The sequence below is a fragment of the Nicotiana sylvestris genome, chromosome 6 (genome assembly GCF_000393655.2).
Source record: "Nicotiana sylvestris chromosome 6, ASM39365v2, whole genome shotgun sequence".
Taxonomy (NCBI): Eukaryota; Viridiplantae; Streptophyta; class Magnoliopsida; order Solanales; family Solanaceae; genus Nicotiana; species Nicotiana sylvestris.
In genome coordinates this window covers 212,457,991-212,474,246 of record NC_091062.1, presented here as the reverse complement: position 1 = coordinate 212,474,246, position 16,256 = coordinate 212,457,991, and the positions used below count along the sequence as shown (strand labels likewise).

The 16,256-nt window shown below is 36.5% G+C and overlaps 3 protein-coding genes across 4 annotated transcripts; 1 reads left to right on the top strand and 2 right to left on the bottom strand.

The window, feature by feature from the left end:
- Positions 1-876: 876 nt before the first annotated feature.
- On the top strand, positions 877-3,878 carry LOC104238482 (omega-amidase, chloroplastic-like). Of its 2 annotated transcripts, none has more exons than XR_713886.2 (10): positions 877-1,087; positions 1,292-1,411; positions 1,711-1,932; positions 2,092-2,191; positions 2,297-2,371; positions 2,455-2,533; positions 3,071-3,086; positions 3,168-3,248; positions 3,325-3,436; positions 3,514-3,878. XR_713886.2 is itself a non-coding variant. In XM_009792840.2 (10 exons), exons 1-10 carry the CDS (start codon positions 1,007-1,009, stop codon positions 3,578-3,580), a joined length of 924 nt encoding a protein of 307 aa, XP_009791142.1. In that variant the 5' UTR covers positions 881-1,006; the 3' UTR covers positions 3,581-3,878. The 2 variants fall into 2 exon arrangements, 1 of the variants encoding a protein (XP_009791142.1); XM_009792840.2 differs by having other exon boundaries at positions 881-1,087; positions 3,354-3,436.
- A 261-nt stretch (positions 3,879-4,139) lies between these two features.
- LOC104238483 (uncharacterized) lies at positions 4,140-8,103 on the bottom strand. The gene is made up of 5 exons (XM_009792842.2): positions 7,979-8,103; positions 6,495-6,746; positions 5,193-5,324; positions 4,957-5,073; positions 4,140-4,859 (listed from the first exon to the last, which is right to left on the bottom strand). Exons 2-5 carry the CDS (start codon positions 6,744-6,746, stop codon positions 4,530-4,532), a joined length of 831 nt encoding a protein of 276 aa, XP_009791144.1. The 5' UTR covers positions 7,979-8,103; the 3' UTR covers positions 4,140-4,529.
- Positions 8,104-14,623: 6,520 nt separating this feature from the next.
- On the bottom strand, positions 14,624-15,106 carry LOC138872024 (uncharacterized). Its single transcript, XM_070149969.1, has one exon. The coding sequence runs from the start codon at positions 15,104-15,106 to the stop codon at positions 14,624-14,626; it is 483 nt and encodes a 160-aa protein (XP_070006070.1).
- Between the last annotated feature and the right edge of the window lie 1,150 nt (positions 15,107-16,256).

The window sequence follows — 16,256 nt, the reverse complement described above, 5'->3', positions numbered from 1 at the left end:
CATTGAAATAAGGCCACATGCCACAATTACATTCACACAAATCACAATAGCAACTAAATCTCAACGAATTCAGATGTCTAGTTTATAACTAGTGCTTAAATACTAGTTTAGCCTCAATTAGGATCAATCAAACCCAATAAAATCCTACAAGTAGGGTCTGAGGAGGGTACTGTGTATGCACATTTTATTCCTACCTTGAAAAGGTAGAGATGCAATTTTCGAAAGTCCCTCGGATTCAGAGGAAGAATAGAATCAACGAAGATTCTTTGTTAAAAGATTTTCCTCGTTATTATCTCCACAACAACTAAGCTTCTTGTTTCGTCATTATTATTGATTATTGCTCCATTATTATGAGAGTTACTCTCATTCCCAAGATTTGGAAACAAGTAGTAGCATAATTTGTTGCGTTTTTATTAAGGGGGTGTAAATGGGAAATGGAAGAGACACCTCTTGGATTGCACCTCTTCATCTCACCCTTTCATTGTCCATAAATTTAGAGGTTTGGTCTCATTTTTCATATATGAAAAAATCTAAAAATTTCTCCCCTCTTTTCTATATTGTTGCATTATTTGAAAATTAAATAAGTGTCGAGTGTGATTTGCTCCGTTTGTTGAGTTCGCTGAAGTTCTATGATTTGAAGTGCCGCTATTACAGAATAGTTATTCCGTTCTATCCCGGTAGGAATTAGTCTGTATACCTTGAGCAACGGTGAATAGATTAAATTCCTTAAGGACACACTTTGAATTCAGTGGACTCAAAATTATTTTACGCTTTGTTTTGTTGAACTAACATTTGTTTGCTTGTATGATTTTTTTATTTTGAACACGGTAATACCAACATAATTAAGTAAGAGAATTATCCCACTTAATTAGTGCGAGACAAATACAGTGCCTTTACACTGATAGCAGGACTACCTTCTAATATTCTTCACTCTCATCATTTTCCACGCACCAACAAAAGGTCAAACCAAAAATCAGTTGAAGTTGAACACCAAATCTGCAGTGCCATGGCTTCTATTTCTAAAAGGACAGCAAGTGCTCAGTCCTTTGTCTCTGATCCACTACTTCAAATGCCCAAAATAACACAGGTCTGTCTTTTTTTGTTGTTTCCTTACACCCTTTTTGTCTCCTTTTGTTTCTTCCAACAAACCCAAAAACATGTCATTTTCTTGATACTTAGGTTAGCTAGCTTGTTTGAAAAATCAAATCACTAACAAAAGTCCTCAGTGTGGTAATTGTTGATTCCTTTCTTTTTTATCTTCAATTTTTTTGTGGGGTTTCGAAAAAAAAAGAAGTTCAAGATTGGAATTTGTCAGCTGAAAGTTACAACAGAGAAGAATGTTAACATTCTAAATGCTCATAATCTAATTCAAGTTGCTGCAGAACAAGGTGCAAGTCTTATACTTTTGCCTGTGAGTAGCCTTCCCTTCAGTACATCCTTTTAATTTTTAGCTTTAAATATCAATGCTTATTATTGCTATGCTGAGCCTTACCTTAATTTATTACTCCTTCCGTTCAGTTTTATAAAACACTCTTTTTTTTAATCTGTTTACAAAGATTGAGACATTTCTATATTCGGAAAACTCTTAATTGACATATGCTTATGACATGTTTGAGACGACAAGATCAAAGGGTACTTATAAGCTATGCACATAGCTTAATAACAATGTTGGATGTGATGATTTAATGTTCTTTCAACCATTTATTGTAGGAAATGTGGAATTGCCCGTATTCAACTGACATGTTCCCAAAGTTTGCTGAGGACTTCAATGATATAGACAGCGCCCCGTCATTTCTTATGTTATCTGAAGTGGCTTCTTCTTTAGGAGTCACAATTATCGGGGGATCAATTCCGGAAAAGGATGCTGGTCAGCTGTACAATACTTGCACTGTGTTTGGACCTAAGGGCGAGTTAAAAGCTAAGCACAGGAAAGTAAGCTTCTTTTGATAGTTCTCCAAAAGGTCTTGCGATAGTCAAAGAATGTATATAATGATAAATTTTGGTTTCAGTAAGTAGAAGTTAAAAGAGGTTATTTGAAGAAGAGAGTGGCAAGACGAACTAGAAATGTAATTATGCAATGCCTTTCTGTAGATACATTTGTTTGACATGGGTAAGCCACTTCCAGGAGAAGTTCAATTTAAGGAATCAGACAGCATTTCAGCAGGAGATAAGCCTACAGTTGTTGACACAGGTAGGCAACTGTTTCAAAATATTAGCAGAAAATGTGCAAATGGCTTCCTATTTGAAACTGTACTTTTACAGGTCTTATAACTGAAAATTTTCAGAATTTATGCAGATTTTGGTTGCATTGGAATAGGAATTTGTCATGATATTCGATTTCCTGAACTGGCAATGTCGTATAGTGCCAGAGGTATGGTGGTTTACATGTTTTATTGTTCTCCTTAATTGCACCATGATGTCTATAAATATCGAGCTTCTTCATATGAGAACCAGGTGCTCATCTAATATGTTACCCTGGAGCATTCAACATGAGTACTGGGGCGGCCCTGTGGGAGCTGGAGCAAAGAACAAGGCAAGTTGATTCTGTCTCGTCTAGTCGTGAATAGATTTTATCAATGAAGGTTTTATGAAGTTTTTTTAGAATATTTTATTAGAGAGCGACCACTGCAGTTGCGACACACTTGTAGAAAGTATACAGAAACTCTGAGAAAAGGCCCTCTCTCTGCCTCCAATTAACCAGAACTTAACACCTCTAGAAAATATTTCCCATGTGTGGATTTCTACTGATTCTTTATCCTCTTCGACAAATGTGGACACCTTAACGCCGTAGATCTTGTATCCTATATTCCTTTTCTAAGTTTATTAAAATGTAATCAATTATGAAAGGGTTGTATAATCTCTATTCCTGGAAATAGGACCTTTTTTAGTAGTATTCCTTAAGTGTGTTACTCTATACGGAGAATTTTCTTCTAGCAGAAACAATGTGGTTCACTTTGGATATTTCCCTCTGATTCTCTCTTCTTGTCCGCGGTGTAACAAAATTTTCTGTTGTATTCTGATAAGTGATAGCTGCTGCTTCCTTACTGCTAATTCAACTTTGATTTTGCAGGGCAGTAGATAACCAGGTAATACCATGTTGCTTTATAATGATAAACCTCTTTGTCTTGTAATCAAACTGAAAAGACATGTAACTGCATTTGTCGTAGCTTTATGTGGCATCTTGCTCCCCATCTCGAGATTCAGCCAGTAGCTACATAATATGGGGTCACTCTACTTTGGTTGGACCGGTATGTTCAGAAACTGTAATGTAAATCTGCATATAGCTACTTTGGATTACAAAGTTTCTGTATAATGCAATCAAAGAGATCTATCTTTGTTTTTCTGGTGAGCAGATGGGTGAGATAATTGCAACCACAGGGCATGAGGAAGCAGTTCTAATTGCTGATATTGATTATGCTGCAATTCAACTGGCAAGGTGATGCATCATTTGTTGTAAAAAATGGCTTATTAAAAGATTTTTACCTTTTTTCACTTTGTTTAAAGCGCGTGCAGGGAAAGCTTCCCTTTAAAGAGCCAGAGGCGCGACGACATCTATCAATTTGTAGACTTGCTTGGATAGAAGTGCTAAGAGGCTTTAAGAGTAGGGCATTTTGATCAGATTGCATATCATGGCCAAATGAAGTTCTGAAATGAGATTCTGCAGGAGTTCTTCATCACCAAGAAAATGCTTTGCTAGTTTTGTTGGCAACCAGTGCTTGTATCTTTTTTTATGCTTATTCCAAGAGGCATTTGTTAACAAGTTTGATAATATTTGGCATTTCATCAAAGATTATTTTGACAAGATTACCAGGGTTTCAATATCTCAATAAAATAGTGGCTTGTCATATTGATGGAATACAACATTGCTCTTACAAATTTGAGTCATTGCATGAAGAGAAAATTCCTGGTGATACAAAGACACAGCTAACCTAATCTAATTTCGGATGGTAAAATTGCTCCAAATCGAATAGTAGAGTAAAACTGCTCCAAATCAAATAGTAGAGGGGTAAATTTGACCCAAATTAGTGAAGAAAATTGATAAAGGAGGATAATTGGAATAATAGCGAGCAAATTTGACCCTTTTCCCTTATCTAAAGTTTGCTAGAACGAAAATTTTAAACCTAGAATTCCATGCCTCATCAAGTTAATTTATTGTAATATTGATATCAGACAGTATGATACAAAATGGAGTAGTTGATCTTCATGAAATTGGTGATACATTATAATTTGATGGTTCAAAAACCCCAAGTCAGTAATACACACAAATAACAGCAATCATTCCTACCCCCGGTTAAACGGATAAATAAAAATAAAACTACCACCTTGTAATATAGAAACCAAAAACCAAGACTAGCCACTTATAAGAGCTTCTCATGCTAGACGCATGTCAAGCATTTGACATTAACCCTCTCTGGAGGCTCAGTCACTAGACATCATAATCTGGCAAGGGGCAGCATACCCTGTGCCAAATGAGGACTATCGCCTTTATGAGATAGAAACCACCTGGTGCTTCTTTCCTTGATGGAAATCTAAAGTTTGAAGAGTTCTGGAAGATGAGCATTTGTAAGCTTAGTTCTTTTGCTGATCTCGTGCTTCTTCTTCTTGGTTTTGGGCTTCTGGACAATCCCGTGAACTTGGGCCATTGCCCTTCTCTTTGCAGTGTTTGTAGCTGGCTTCATCCCGTTCTTCTGGAGATCCTTTTCAATATCAAGCATGTCACGTGGTAATTCAATACCTCTGAATAGCTGCTTCAAATCATCATCGACCTTAATAGGTACTCGTGGATCATTTGGGAAGGCAATGTCTTCCTGGGAGTCAAAATTTGACAGAAGCCAAATTTGACCAGCACCTTTGAGAGCCTGCAGAAAAAATTCCAATATCAGTACATTGAAAGCAAATACTCAAAAGTAGTTTTTTTTTTAAATACTCAAAAGTAGGTTGGTATGACAAATGTACCTGAAGGTCCTCCATGACAGTTGGGTATGCATCCTTGAGGTCGATGACAGCAATACCCTCAGGGAATTTTCGTATCAAGATAAGTAGTTGGTCTTTATTCTTCAAGGCATGTTTCGACTGTTGACAAATTATAAGTGAGTTAATGTTATTCAAAAAGAACAAGAGATTCAGAGTTGGTTGCAAATCACTTAAAGACGAGTAACCTTAAAAGAGTCTCCTAGAAGACCTTGCTTTACCTTATAAGAGAACCGATTGCCATCATAATATACTTTGAGATTGTTCCTCAAACTGTCAAACACAGCTTTATTGCCATTTATATCAACATGACATGCTTCATTAATCTGTTCTGGTGTGAAAGCTTGCCTTGTCTGCACGTATGAAAATTAATCAATTATCAAAGTCTAACTATTACTACTAAACAGAACAAGACACAGATTTCCCAATAAGATAAGATAAGGCAAGCCACTATACTACTCAGGGCAGAGAATCCAGCAAAAGTGGAGAATTAAGCAACATTCTTGGGGCATCACCTTCTCAAATTTGAGAGTTTTAAGTAACACAGAAGAACTCATACCCTAGAATGGACCAAAGAGAAGTTTATTTTCGTTTTATATCTTTTTTCCACGGATGTTAGGTCTGTGTTATTTTGACAGTAATTCTAGGTAGTTACTTCCAGTGGCATCAGGCAAGGAAAAACGAAACAATAGTGTGTAAATTTAATCTCTTGAAGCTATAAGAAGAAACACTGCAGGATATGACGTGTTATGCGGTTGTGCAGTAATACCTGCTAGGAAATACGTCATCCTAAAATCGGTTCACATGATATTTTGTTAATTACTTAGTCCTGCTAAAAGAAAAACGTCATCACCAAATAAATGTAGTTGAAAGGTATTTCAGAAACTCATTTGAGGCATGTATGTTTATGGTTATTCAGCAAATGCAAAAGTTTTTACTTGAAGAAGGGAACATATATTTCAACTAACAATGCGACCATCCACATGTAGCTTAAGTAGGTCTTGCAACCAGCACTCAATGGTTGACACTCTAGAAACACTCTAGACATCCCACAATAATAATTCCTCAAAAAGAAAAGTCCTCCACTGAAATTGCACTGTTTTTTTCTTTTTTCCTTTTTAGACTTTCTGTTCATTTTCTCCTTTGAATGCCCCAATAAAAGCACATTGGGCTAAATAAGTTGCACCATCCAACATTGCATGAATCCTCAGTGGTAGACCTAGTCATAAATCTAAAGACACTAGCCCCAAGGCTAACAGTTCTACATCTCAACCACTAAATTGACTATCAGCTAGTAATATCAGTTATGTTGCTCCTTACTTTTAAATCTGTAGGGCACTTAATCCTAAGCTATTTCTCTGTGGGAACGAATTTAGAGGTTCAGCAGTTCTTATGCTTCTTCTTGGTGCTAAATATTAAGTTAAATCAAGTCCATCATAACTCTCAATTTAGAAGTTAAAAAATAGCTGGACGGGGTTAAGGAAGAATTGAAAAACAATGAGAAGCAAGTGGAGGAAATATACCTCGAGTAGCAAGTCTATGACACGTTTTATCTGAGCCCCCACAGGAGCTTTCCTTATACTATTTATATGCTGAAGCCTTTCCGTGTCATTTGAAAATTTGACTGCAGGTGCAGGAGATTTTGCATTTGCTACCATTGGTCTTGGAGGAGCTGCCTTAGAAGGTCCTGCTCTGGAAGCTATACTACTAAGGGTAGATTGACACTTCTCTTGTTGCTTCTTGAACCTTTGCAAACTTTCTTGAAGTGAAGCCATCTGGTAAACAATAGAACCCAACAACTATTAGAAATTTCTTGCGAGGCAAACACATCGAGAAACCACTGCATAACTGAATGAATGGAAGCATTCTAATAAATACAAATGTTTCTAGAAGTAAAAATTAAGCTCTCCCTCACAACTTGAGGTGTTTTCCGCAACTCGACACAGCTTTATGGAAGTGAATTTCTTAGTCAGAAAGTGGTCAGCTTCTAAAATTCCTCTTCCAAGGACCTTCCCTACTTCTCTGTTTGGGTCATCCAATGATGCATCAACTTATAATTAAGGAACAAATAATCTAATCACTCTTTGCCTTCTCAACATCAAATTAGGAAAATGATAACTTAAGACCCAAAATACAGTGCAACAGAGAAGTAACTTTATCTGCCCCCCGGGCTTAGTTCAAGTGGCAAAGGTTGTGGGACTTGTGACTTAGGGTCACAGGTTCGAGCCCTGCGACATCAAAACTAAGTCTGGTATTTAAGTGGAGACGAGTAGAGGGATGGACCCTTCATCCTAGAGTTTCAAAGGTTGCGGTTGGTCCTAAAGGTTGGCCAGATGAATTTCTTGGTCATAAAAAAAAAATTTTAAAAAAACTTTATCACTATTTTGCACTCGGGTCTGTCAAAAACACAATGAGAATTCAGTTCATCAACATAATGAGCAGGCACCTTAATTAGAGACGGAGGGATTTCTAAGTTCTCGCAAGATAATTTTTTTTTTCAAAACCATGTCTGACAGATAATCATTATCTATCACTATTTCTCACAGAAAACTTTTAACCCCTGTTAGCTAATGGAAATTCCATTATTCGTATTTGCACTATAAGCCTTACAAGTTAGTATAGCAGCAGGACCATGTATTATTCCTCTTTAGGGCTCCTTCAAATTCAACTCGAAAAGACATGAATAAGCAAGAATACTATATGGGTCTTGGAATTAACTGTAAATTATCACCCTTTAAATCATATCTACTATTTTGTTTCCATAAAACCCAGAATTTTGAATCAGTACGGTCCTCGACTTATATTCTTTTTTATTTTTAGGCCCAAACACAATAATGAATTGATCGATCGATCAATCAACTACATCTCAATCTCAAACTAGTTGGGGTCGCTTATATGAATCCTCTGCAGCCGTTACGCTCTATATTAAGGCCCAATCACAATAACAAGCACAAAAATTAAGCTTCCAAAAAAAGATAATAAGCACAAAAAGAATTTCGGGCTTAACCTTGGACACGATAAAGAGGAGGAATTCGCCGGAGAAAACGTATGGGAACGCCGGCGGGAATCGACTACGGCGGCAATTAAGAGAGAGCAAGGATTTGGTGATGGGGCTTTGAACAGAAAATCTATTAAATGGGAATTGGGTTAGCTTCGGAGATGATTTATGGAGTAGTTGACGCGAAAGAATAGAGAATATCAGTTTGATCCCTTAAAATTGAAAATTGATACCTAAACCCCTTATGTTTAGGATAGAGGTGATACCGAAACCCATTATGTTTAGGAAAGAGGTATTCCCACGTAGGGCTGTTCATTCGTATCGGATATCCAAAATTCGAACCGATCTATTTAATTTTGGATTTTGGATTTAGGATTTCGGATTGGATCGGATTTTGAATTGTATTTATTAAAATTTCGAATTGGTATATTTTAATCCAGTCTGATCCGAAATTATTAGGGCATGTACAAATACTACACTTTAATTTCGGATAATCAGTACTTCCTTTACATCTTCCTCCAAGTTATTACCTTTACAATTGCTAAGATTTACCTATATTGGCACCATAGTACTCTCATAATTGCATAAACATGAATTTTTCTTAATGTATTGCCTCTTTTACAAAGAAAATATACATATTAGTTTGCAACTTTGAGGCATAATAATACAATCCGAAATCCGATCCGATTCAAACTTTAAAATCCGATCCGATTCAATATAATTCGGATCGGATTCGGAATGCAATTTCTAGAATCCGAAATATGCTAAATCCGATCTGATCCGTACACAACCCTAATTCCCACCGTCTCGAAAAGGGTGAGTAAATTTGGACATACATTCATTAATATTTGTTGGAAAATAAAATCTATTTATGTAAAGAGAACTACCTAAATGGTACTTTGAAGTTTGAATCATAAGTATTATTTGTACTCAAATATTTAGAATATGTTAGAACTTTAGAACACAGACAAATTGGACAAACGAAATAGCCTCTTCATTTTGGTCAAAGAATATTCGACATACATATTCCCAGGAATAACTCGTTGGCCAATAGAAGATTGAGTCAAGGAAAAAATATATATTTATACTTCGCCATTCGCAGATCAATAAATATAAGACGTACGTTTTGTATATAATTTTTTATCACTTAATTATAGTTAAGTAACAAATACTTTTACTTTACTTTGTAATATTTGATAAAATTAAATTATTTTATTTGATGTAAACGTGATTTAACCGCGGAGATAGTTCGATGGAAAAGAAATAAATTCGATGGCAATATCATATATTCAAATTATAATGTGTACATTTGTCGCGACCCAAACCAATGGGCCACGACGGGCACCTGGTGCCTTACTCAACCGAGTACCAACGTAACGTATCTTTCGTATCATTCTATCATAGGTAAATGAATCAGAAAGGTTGTCATGAGATAACTAGAATGAAGCATGAGGAAATTCTCGACATAGGATGAGCCAACATGATATACCGACTTATACATATGAAGTACGTGCCTATAAGGCCGGCATGATCCTTTATATACTCAAGGCCATACAAGTGTCTGTATACATGTCATCTATGTACAAGCCTCTAAGAGTAGATAAATATCATAAAGGTCGGGACAGGGCACCACCATACCAATTAATACATGTCCAAATCATACTGACCAAATAGGCAACTCTGGAGCAAATGGAGTGCACCAACACCTTCCGTTGAGTTGATAACTTATTTGGAGGACTCTCAACCTATCTATCGGGACCTGTGGGCATGAAACGCAGCGTCCCCAAGCAAAAGGGACATCAGTACAAATATAGTACCGAGTATGTAAGGAATAAACATCAGTGAATAAAAGTCATGAGAGAAACATGGAGTAAAAGACTCAACATGTAAGTCTGAATAGCTTTGTGAATCATTTAATATTTATAATGTCATGCATATGCGTATAAATGTCATACCATGCATAGGTATATACGTACATAACATCATCAAGCCTCTGAGGGCATCCCATCATATCATCTCGGCCACTGTGGGCAAAATTATCAGCGTATACCAGCTGATCAGGTGGTGGTGCTTATATAACGCTGTAATCTTTTCCCATATCCCATATACATATAATATATGCGTATATAACGACATCCGGTCATGTGTCAATGTACATGTATACATGAATGAAATGCATAAGAAGTACGTTAATAAGATTTCTTCGAATGTCATAAGATCAATATGCCTTTGATTAATATCATGAATAAATTTTATCAACTTACGTATTTTCTGAGACCCATGAACAGATGATAGAATAATAGGACACACGGGGAATCAAAAACATAGACACTTCTAGTACTTCTATGAATAGAGTCATTTATGAAAGTTGTGCATTTGCTCGTTTCGTTTGTATCGCATGAATCATGCCAAAAGGAAAGAAGGGATAGCCTTAACATACCTAAGCCGATTCTCTTGAAAATCCCTCTAACACATGTCAATCGCGATAAAACACGTAACATCGAGCTCGAAATAAGAAAAAATCTATATGATATTCTTGAGACAGATTGTAGGGGACTCCCTTAAAATTTGCAAATCACGCTGCTATAGCATTGTAAAGGTTCATACCAATTCCTTTTGACAATTCCATCTGTTACTTTGTAGTCACAAGCATCTCAGTTTTTTATTTAGAGAGGCCTTTTATATTAATGGGTATGGCCCCACTTATGTGGCTTAGTTGGCCAAAGAATTTCCTAATTAGGCCACCTATCTCATGAACCAAAGTGTCACCGCTTTAAGGTTCGTCAAACTTTATCCAAAGATTTGAATTAATTATTTAATGTTGGGAAAAAATAATAATCCCGCCCAGGAATAATATCCACAGCAAATAATAATAACATAAGAGAGTAATAATGACACCAAATATTCTAGTGGGGTAAAATACAATATTCGAGCGAAGCAATATTACCACTATAATATTACAACTCAGTAGTGCTAAGAAACTACTACATCTTTGAAACTAATAACACTCTTTATTTAAAATACATTACTACAATATTACTACCACCCACTAGTTATCTCACAGACAACAATCTATGGATTACTCTCACTGCATTCTGCTTCTCTCGTTATTTGGGTATGTATCAAAGGAGAAATGAAACCTGCTATTTATAGAAAATTATATTGCCATTGGTCAAAACATATTTTGTGACTTGTTGCAATTTGGCAACTTTTTCCATCCGCCCAAATTGAAAATTTTGTTCAGCCACCCAATTTGACATTTTTCATTTTTTTCTTTGTTTCCTTTTTTATGGATCCTACAAATCTTTCCCTTAATTTTGATTTTTCTTCTTCATTCCAAGTCTTGATCTCAATCTTTGAAAATCTTCAAACTTGAGAGCCTTTGTGAAGATATCTGCAACTTGATCATGAGACTTCACATATTTGAGCTCGACTTTCTTCTTGGCAATGCATTCTCTGATGAAGTGATACCTTGTATCTATATGCTTGCTTCGATCATGATACACTGGATTCTTCGTGAGTACCTGTGCTGATTTGTTATCAATACAAATCTATGTAGCTTCCATTTGTGGCAAATTGAGCTCCTTTAATAATCTCCTTAGCCAAATAGCATGACAGGTACATGATGTTGCTGCTATATAGTCGGCTTCACAAGTCGAGAGAGTAACAATAGACTGTTTCTTTAAACTCTAAGAAATAACAGAATCATCTAAGAAAATACAAAACTAGTTGTACTTTTTCTATCATCAATATCTCCCGCATAATCACTATCACAAAATCCCACAAGGTTGAAATTATTAGAAGAAGAATAAAATAATCCAAAATCGATCGTACCTTTTAGGTAACGAAGAATTCTTCTAGTAACCTTCAAGTGAGTAGAGGTAGGAGCCTTCATGAAGCGACTTACTACTTCAACTGCAAAAAGTATATCTGGCCTGGTACAAATCAATTACCTCAAACTTCCCACAAGACTTTTGAAGAATGTAGGATCCACTTTTTCTCCTTCATCAAACTTGGACAATTGTGTCCCACTTTTCATCGGTGTGTTCACGGGGTTGCAATCGAGCCTATTGAACTTATTCAATATCTCTTTTGTATAGCTTTCTTGAGAGCTAAAAATTCCATCCTCTATCTGCTTCACTTCTAGGCCCAAGTAATATGACATGGGCCCTACGTTTGTCATCTCAAATTCACAGGACATATCTTTCTTGAAAGCTTCAAACAAACTTGGGTTATTACCCGTAAAAATAAGATCATCAACATAAAGACAAACAAGTAAGATAACTCCATTAGTATGAACTTTAAGGTAAATAGCATATTCATGGAGACAACGAGTAAACCCATTGTCTTGAAAATACTTGTCGATGCAACTATTCCATGCTCGTGGGGCTTGCTTTAATCCATATAAAGCTTTCTTCAACCGCAACACTTTATCTTCATGATTTTTGACCACGAAGCCCAATGACTGTTCAACATAGATTTCTTCTTCAAGATAGCCATTCAAGAAGGCTGACTTGACATCTAGTTGATGAATCTTCCACTTCATTTGTGCCGCCAAAGAGATCAATAACGAATCGTCTCCATACGGGCAATATAGACTTCTTCATAGTCGATGTCTTGCCTTTGCTTGTAGCCTTTAGCCACAAGTCGTGTCTTATATCTCTCCACATCTCCATTAGCATTCTTCTTTGTCTTGTATACCCATTTCACTCTAATTGCTCGATGACCCTTGGGAAGAGTTATTAACTCCCAAGTGTTGTTCTTCTCTATTGACTCGATCTCCTCCTTCATGGCTTGTCTCCACCTGTTATCTACAACAGCTTCATCAAAGTTCATTGGTTCACTGTCATCAAAGAGACAATATAAAGAATCAAAATTAGTCACTTCTTCTGTGTCCTCATAGAGCTCTTGAACACTCCTTGTCCTTTGCGGCTGGCTGTTCATTTGAACTTTCTTGAGAAGAGGGAGATGCAACATTGGTTGGAGAAGGAGGTGGAGTTGTATCTTGCACAGGTTCCACGATTTCTGGTTCTTCTTCATCACCAAAGTATGGAAGAAAATCATATGAACTTTCTTCCTGAGCTTCCCAGTTCCATGCCAATTCTTCATCAAATTCAACATCGCGACTTACCACCACCTTGTCGCTGCTTGGGTTGTATAGCTTGTAGCCTTTTGAACTTGTATCATAGCCAATAAATACATGCTTGACACTTCGGTCGTCAAACTTCGCTCTCCCTTGATGTGGCACATGAGCATAGGCTATGCTTCCAAAGAATCTCAAGTGCTTGACACTTGGCTTTCTTCCACTCCATGCTTCTTGAGAGGTTTGATCTCTAACATTTCTTGTTGGAGACCTGTTATTCAAATAAACTGCACAAGAAACAGCTTCGGCCCAAAATTCCTTGGGCATACTTTTAGCTTTCAACATACATCTAGCCATATTAAGAATCGTTCGATTCTTTCTCTCTGCAACACCATTTTGTTGAGGTGAATAAGGTACCGTTAGAGGGCGACGAATTCCATAAAGTTGACAGAAGTAATTAAATTTGTTTGAAGTGAATTCGCCCCCTCTATCGGACCTTAGAGCTTCAATTTCATAGCCACTTTCTTTTTCCACAAGTACTTTGAAATTTTTAAAAGCAGCAAAAGCTTCAGATTTTTGGTTCAAGAAATAAACCCAAGTTTTTCTACTAAAGTCATCAATGAAAAGCAGAAAATATTTTCTTTTACCAAAAGAAGGTGGATTGATTGGTCCACACACATCAGTGTGGACAAGCTGGAGCAGCTTGGTTGATCTTGACATGACATCCTTTGGAAAACTCCTCCTTGCATGTTTCCCAAGAAGACAAGCTTCACACAATTGATTTGGATGGTTGATTGATGGTATCCCATGTATCATGTTCTTTTCTCCCATTGATTTGAGAGCTTCAAACTTTAAGTGCCCAAATCGCATGTGCCAACACCATGATTCATCTTGCACATTAGCCTTCAAACACTTTGCATCAATTGTTTTAACATTCAGAGAAAACAATCTATTCTTTGCCATATGCACTTTAGCAATTAGAATTCCACTTGAATCTCTAAGCCAAAGATGCATATTTTTCATGTGGTGTCATATTCCTTTTCAAGAAGTTGGCCCAAACTGAAAATATTACTTTTTAATTTTGGCACATAATAAACATCTTGAATTAACTTGTGACTACCATCTTTACAGGAGATCATAATCGTACATATCCCTTCGTTTTGAACCTTTGAGGTATCTCCAAAGGACACATTACCTCTCACCATTTTATTGATCTCCACAAACTTCTCTTTGCATCCACACATATGATTGCTTGCTCCATTTTCCAAATACTACGAGCTGCAATCATCTCTGTCTTCTTCCTTGAGTGCCATCAACAACGGTGACTCATTTTCTTCTTTCTTGTCGTTAACAAGGTTAGCTTTTTCTTCAACATTGCTACGATATTACCAAGAGTAATGGCCAAATTTATGACAATTATAACACTCAATTTTTGATTTGTCATACCTTTGTCCATTATTTTCTTGGTAGTAGCCACGTCCTCTTCCTCCTCTATGTCCATGACCACGACCTCTAAATGTTTGGTGGATTTTAACTTCATTGTTGAAGTTGTTATCGTTACTTCTTCCTCTTCAATGACCACCACGGCCTCGTCCTTGTCCGTTTCCTCGATAGCTTGTTTTACCTCCATAATCCTTGAAGGATGCCTGAGTTTTAAGAAGTTGCTCCAATGACACTTCTTTTCTCCTTTTGATCTTTTCTTCGTGGGCTTGTAAAGAACCTTCCAATTGCTCCACCATCATAGAGTCTAAATCTTTAGACTCCTCAATAGCACACACCACAAAATCAAATTTAGGTGTTAAAGTACGAATGATCTTTTCTACCACACGGACATCTTCTATGTCCTCCCCGTATCTTCTTAGTTGATTTACAACAACCTTCACTTTTGAAACATAATCCGAGATGCATTCGGATTCTTTCATTTTTAAAGCTTCAAAATCAGCCCTTAGAGTTTGAAGTTTTACCTTCTTCACCTTGTCAACTCCTTGAAGAGAATTTTGTAAAATTCCCCAAGCTTCTTTTGAGGTGGTAGCATCTGCCACCTTCTCAAACATGACATCATCCAAACATTGGTGGATGAGCGTGAGGGCTTGTTAATCTTTCTTCCTTGTCTTTGCCAAGACTTCCTTTTCAGTTTGAGGCAGAGCTTCCTCATTATCTGGTTTTGCATACCCTCTATCTACGATTTCCCACACATCCTGAGAGTCAAGAATGACTTTCATACGTAGACACCATTTTTCATAATTATCTTTTGTCAGACGGGGTACTGAAAAGATAGCGAACCATTATTTGCCATGGCTTTGATACCACGTTGTTGGGAAAAAATAATAATCCCGCCCAGGAATAATATCCACAACAAATAATAATAACACAAGAGAGTAATAATGACACCAAATATTTTAGCGGGGTAAAATACAATATCCGAGCGGAGCAATATTACTACTATAATATTACAACTCAGTAGTGTCAAGAGACTACTACAACTTTGAAAGAAATAACACTCTTTATTTAAAACACCTCACTACAATATTACTACCACTCACTAGTTATCTCACAAGCAACAATCTGTGGATTACTTTCACTGCTTTCTGCTTCTCTCATTATTTGGGTGTGTATCAAAGGAGAAATGAAATCTGCTATTTATAGAAAATCAGATTGCCATTGGTCAAAACACATTTTGTGACTTGTTGCAATTTGACAACTTTTTCCATCCGCTCAAATTGAAAAATTTGTTCAAAACACCCAATTTGACCTTTTTCCATCTTTTTCTTTGTTTCCTTTTTTATGGGTCCTACAGTTAATCCCCTATTAAAAATTATTAATTACCCAATTATCCACATAAATAAAAATTATCTCAAATTACTTAAAATACTACTCGCTTTTAACCTACTTTATATACCTTACTATTATGGTCATGTGGTACCTTGTATGACACTGGTCCATAAATACCAGTATTATAGCTTGGACCGTATTTTATCCCAAATTGACAAACTTCAATGAAACTCATTTCTTTCGATTTGTTTACCCTCTAACCTTGACGACACTTACGTAACGCCTATAATAACATAAATACTTATATACCCAAAAATAATCTCATTTCCGTGCTTACGTCGATTAACTTACGATGAAACTTTAACGTACATAAATGCGGGATGTAACATTTCATTTCCGGGCTTTCATCAATTTACTTATGGCGTACTTTCG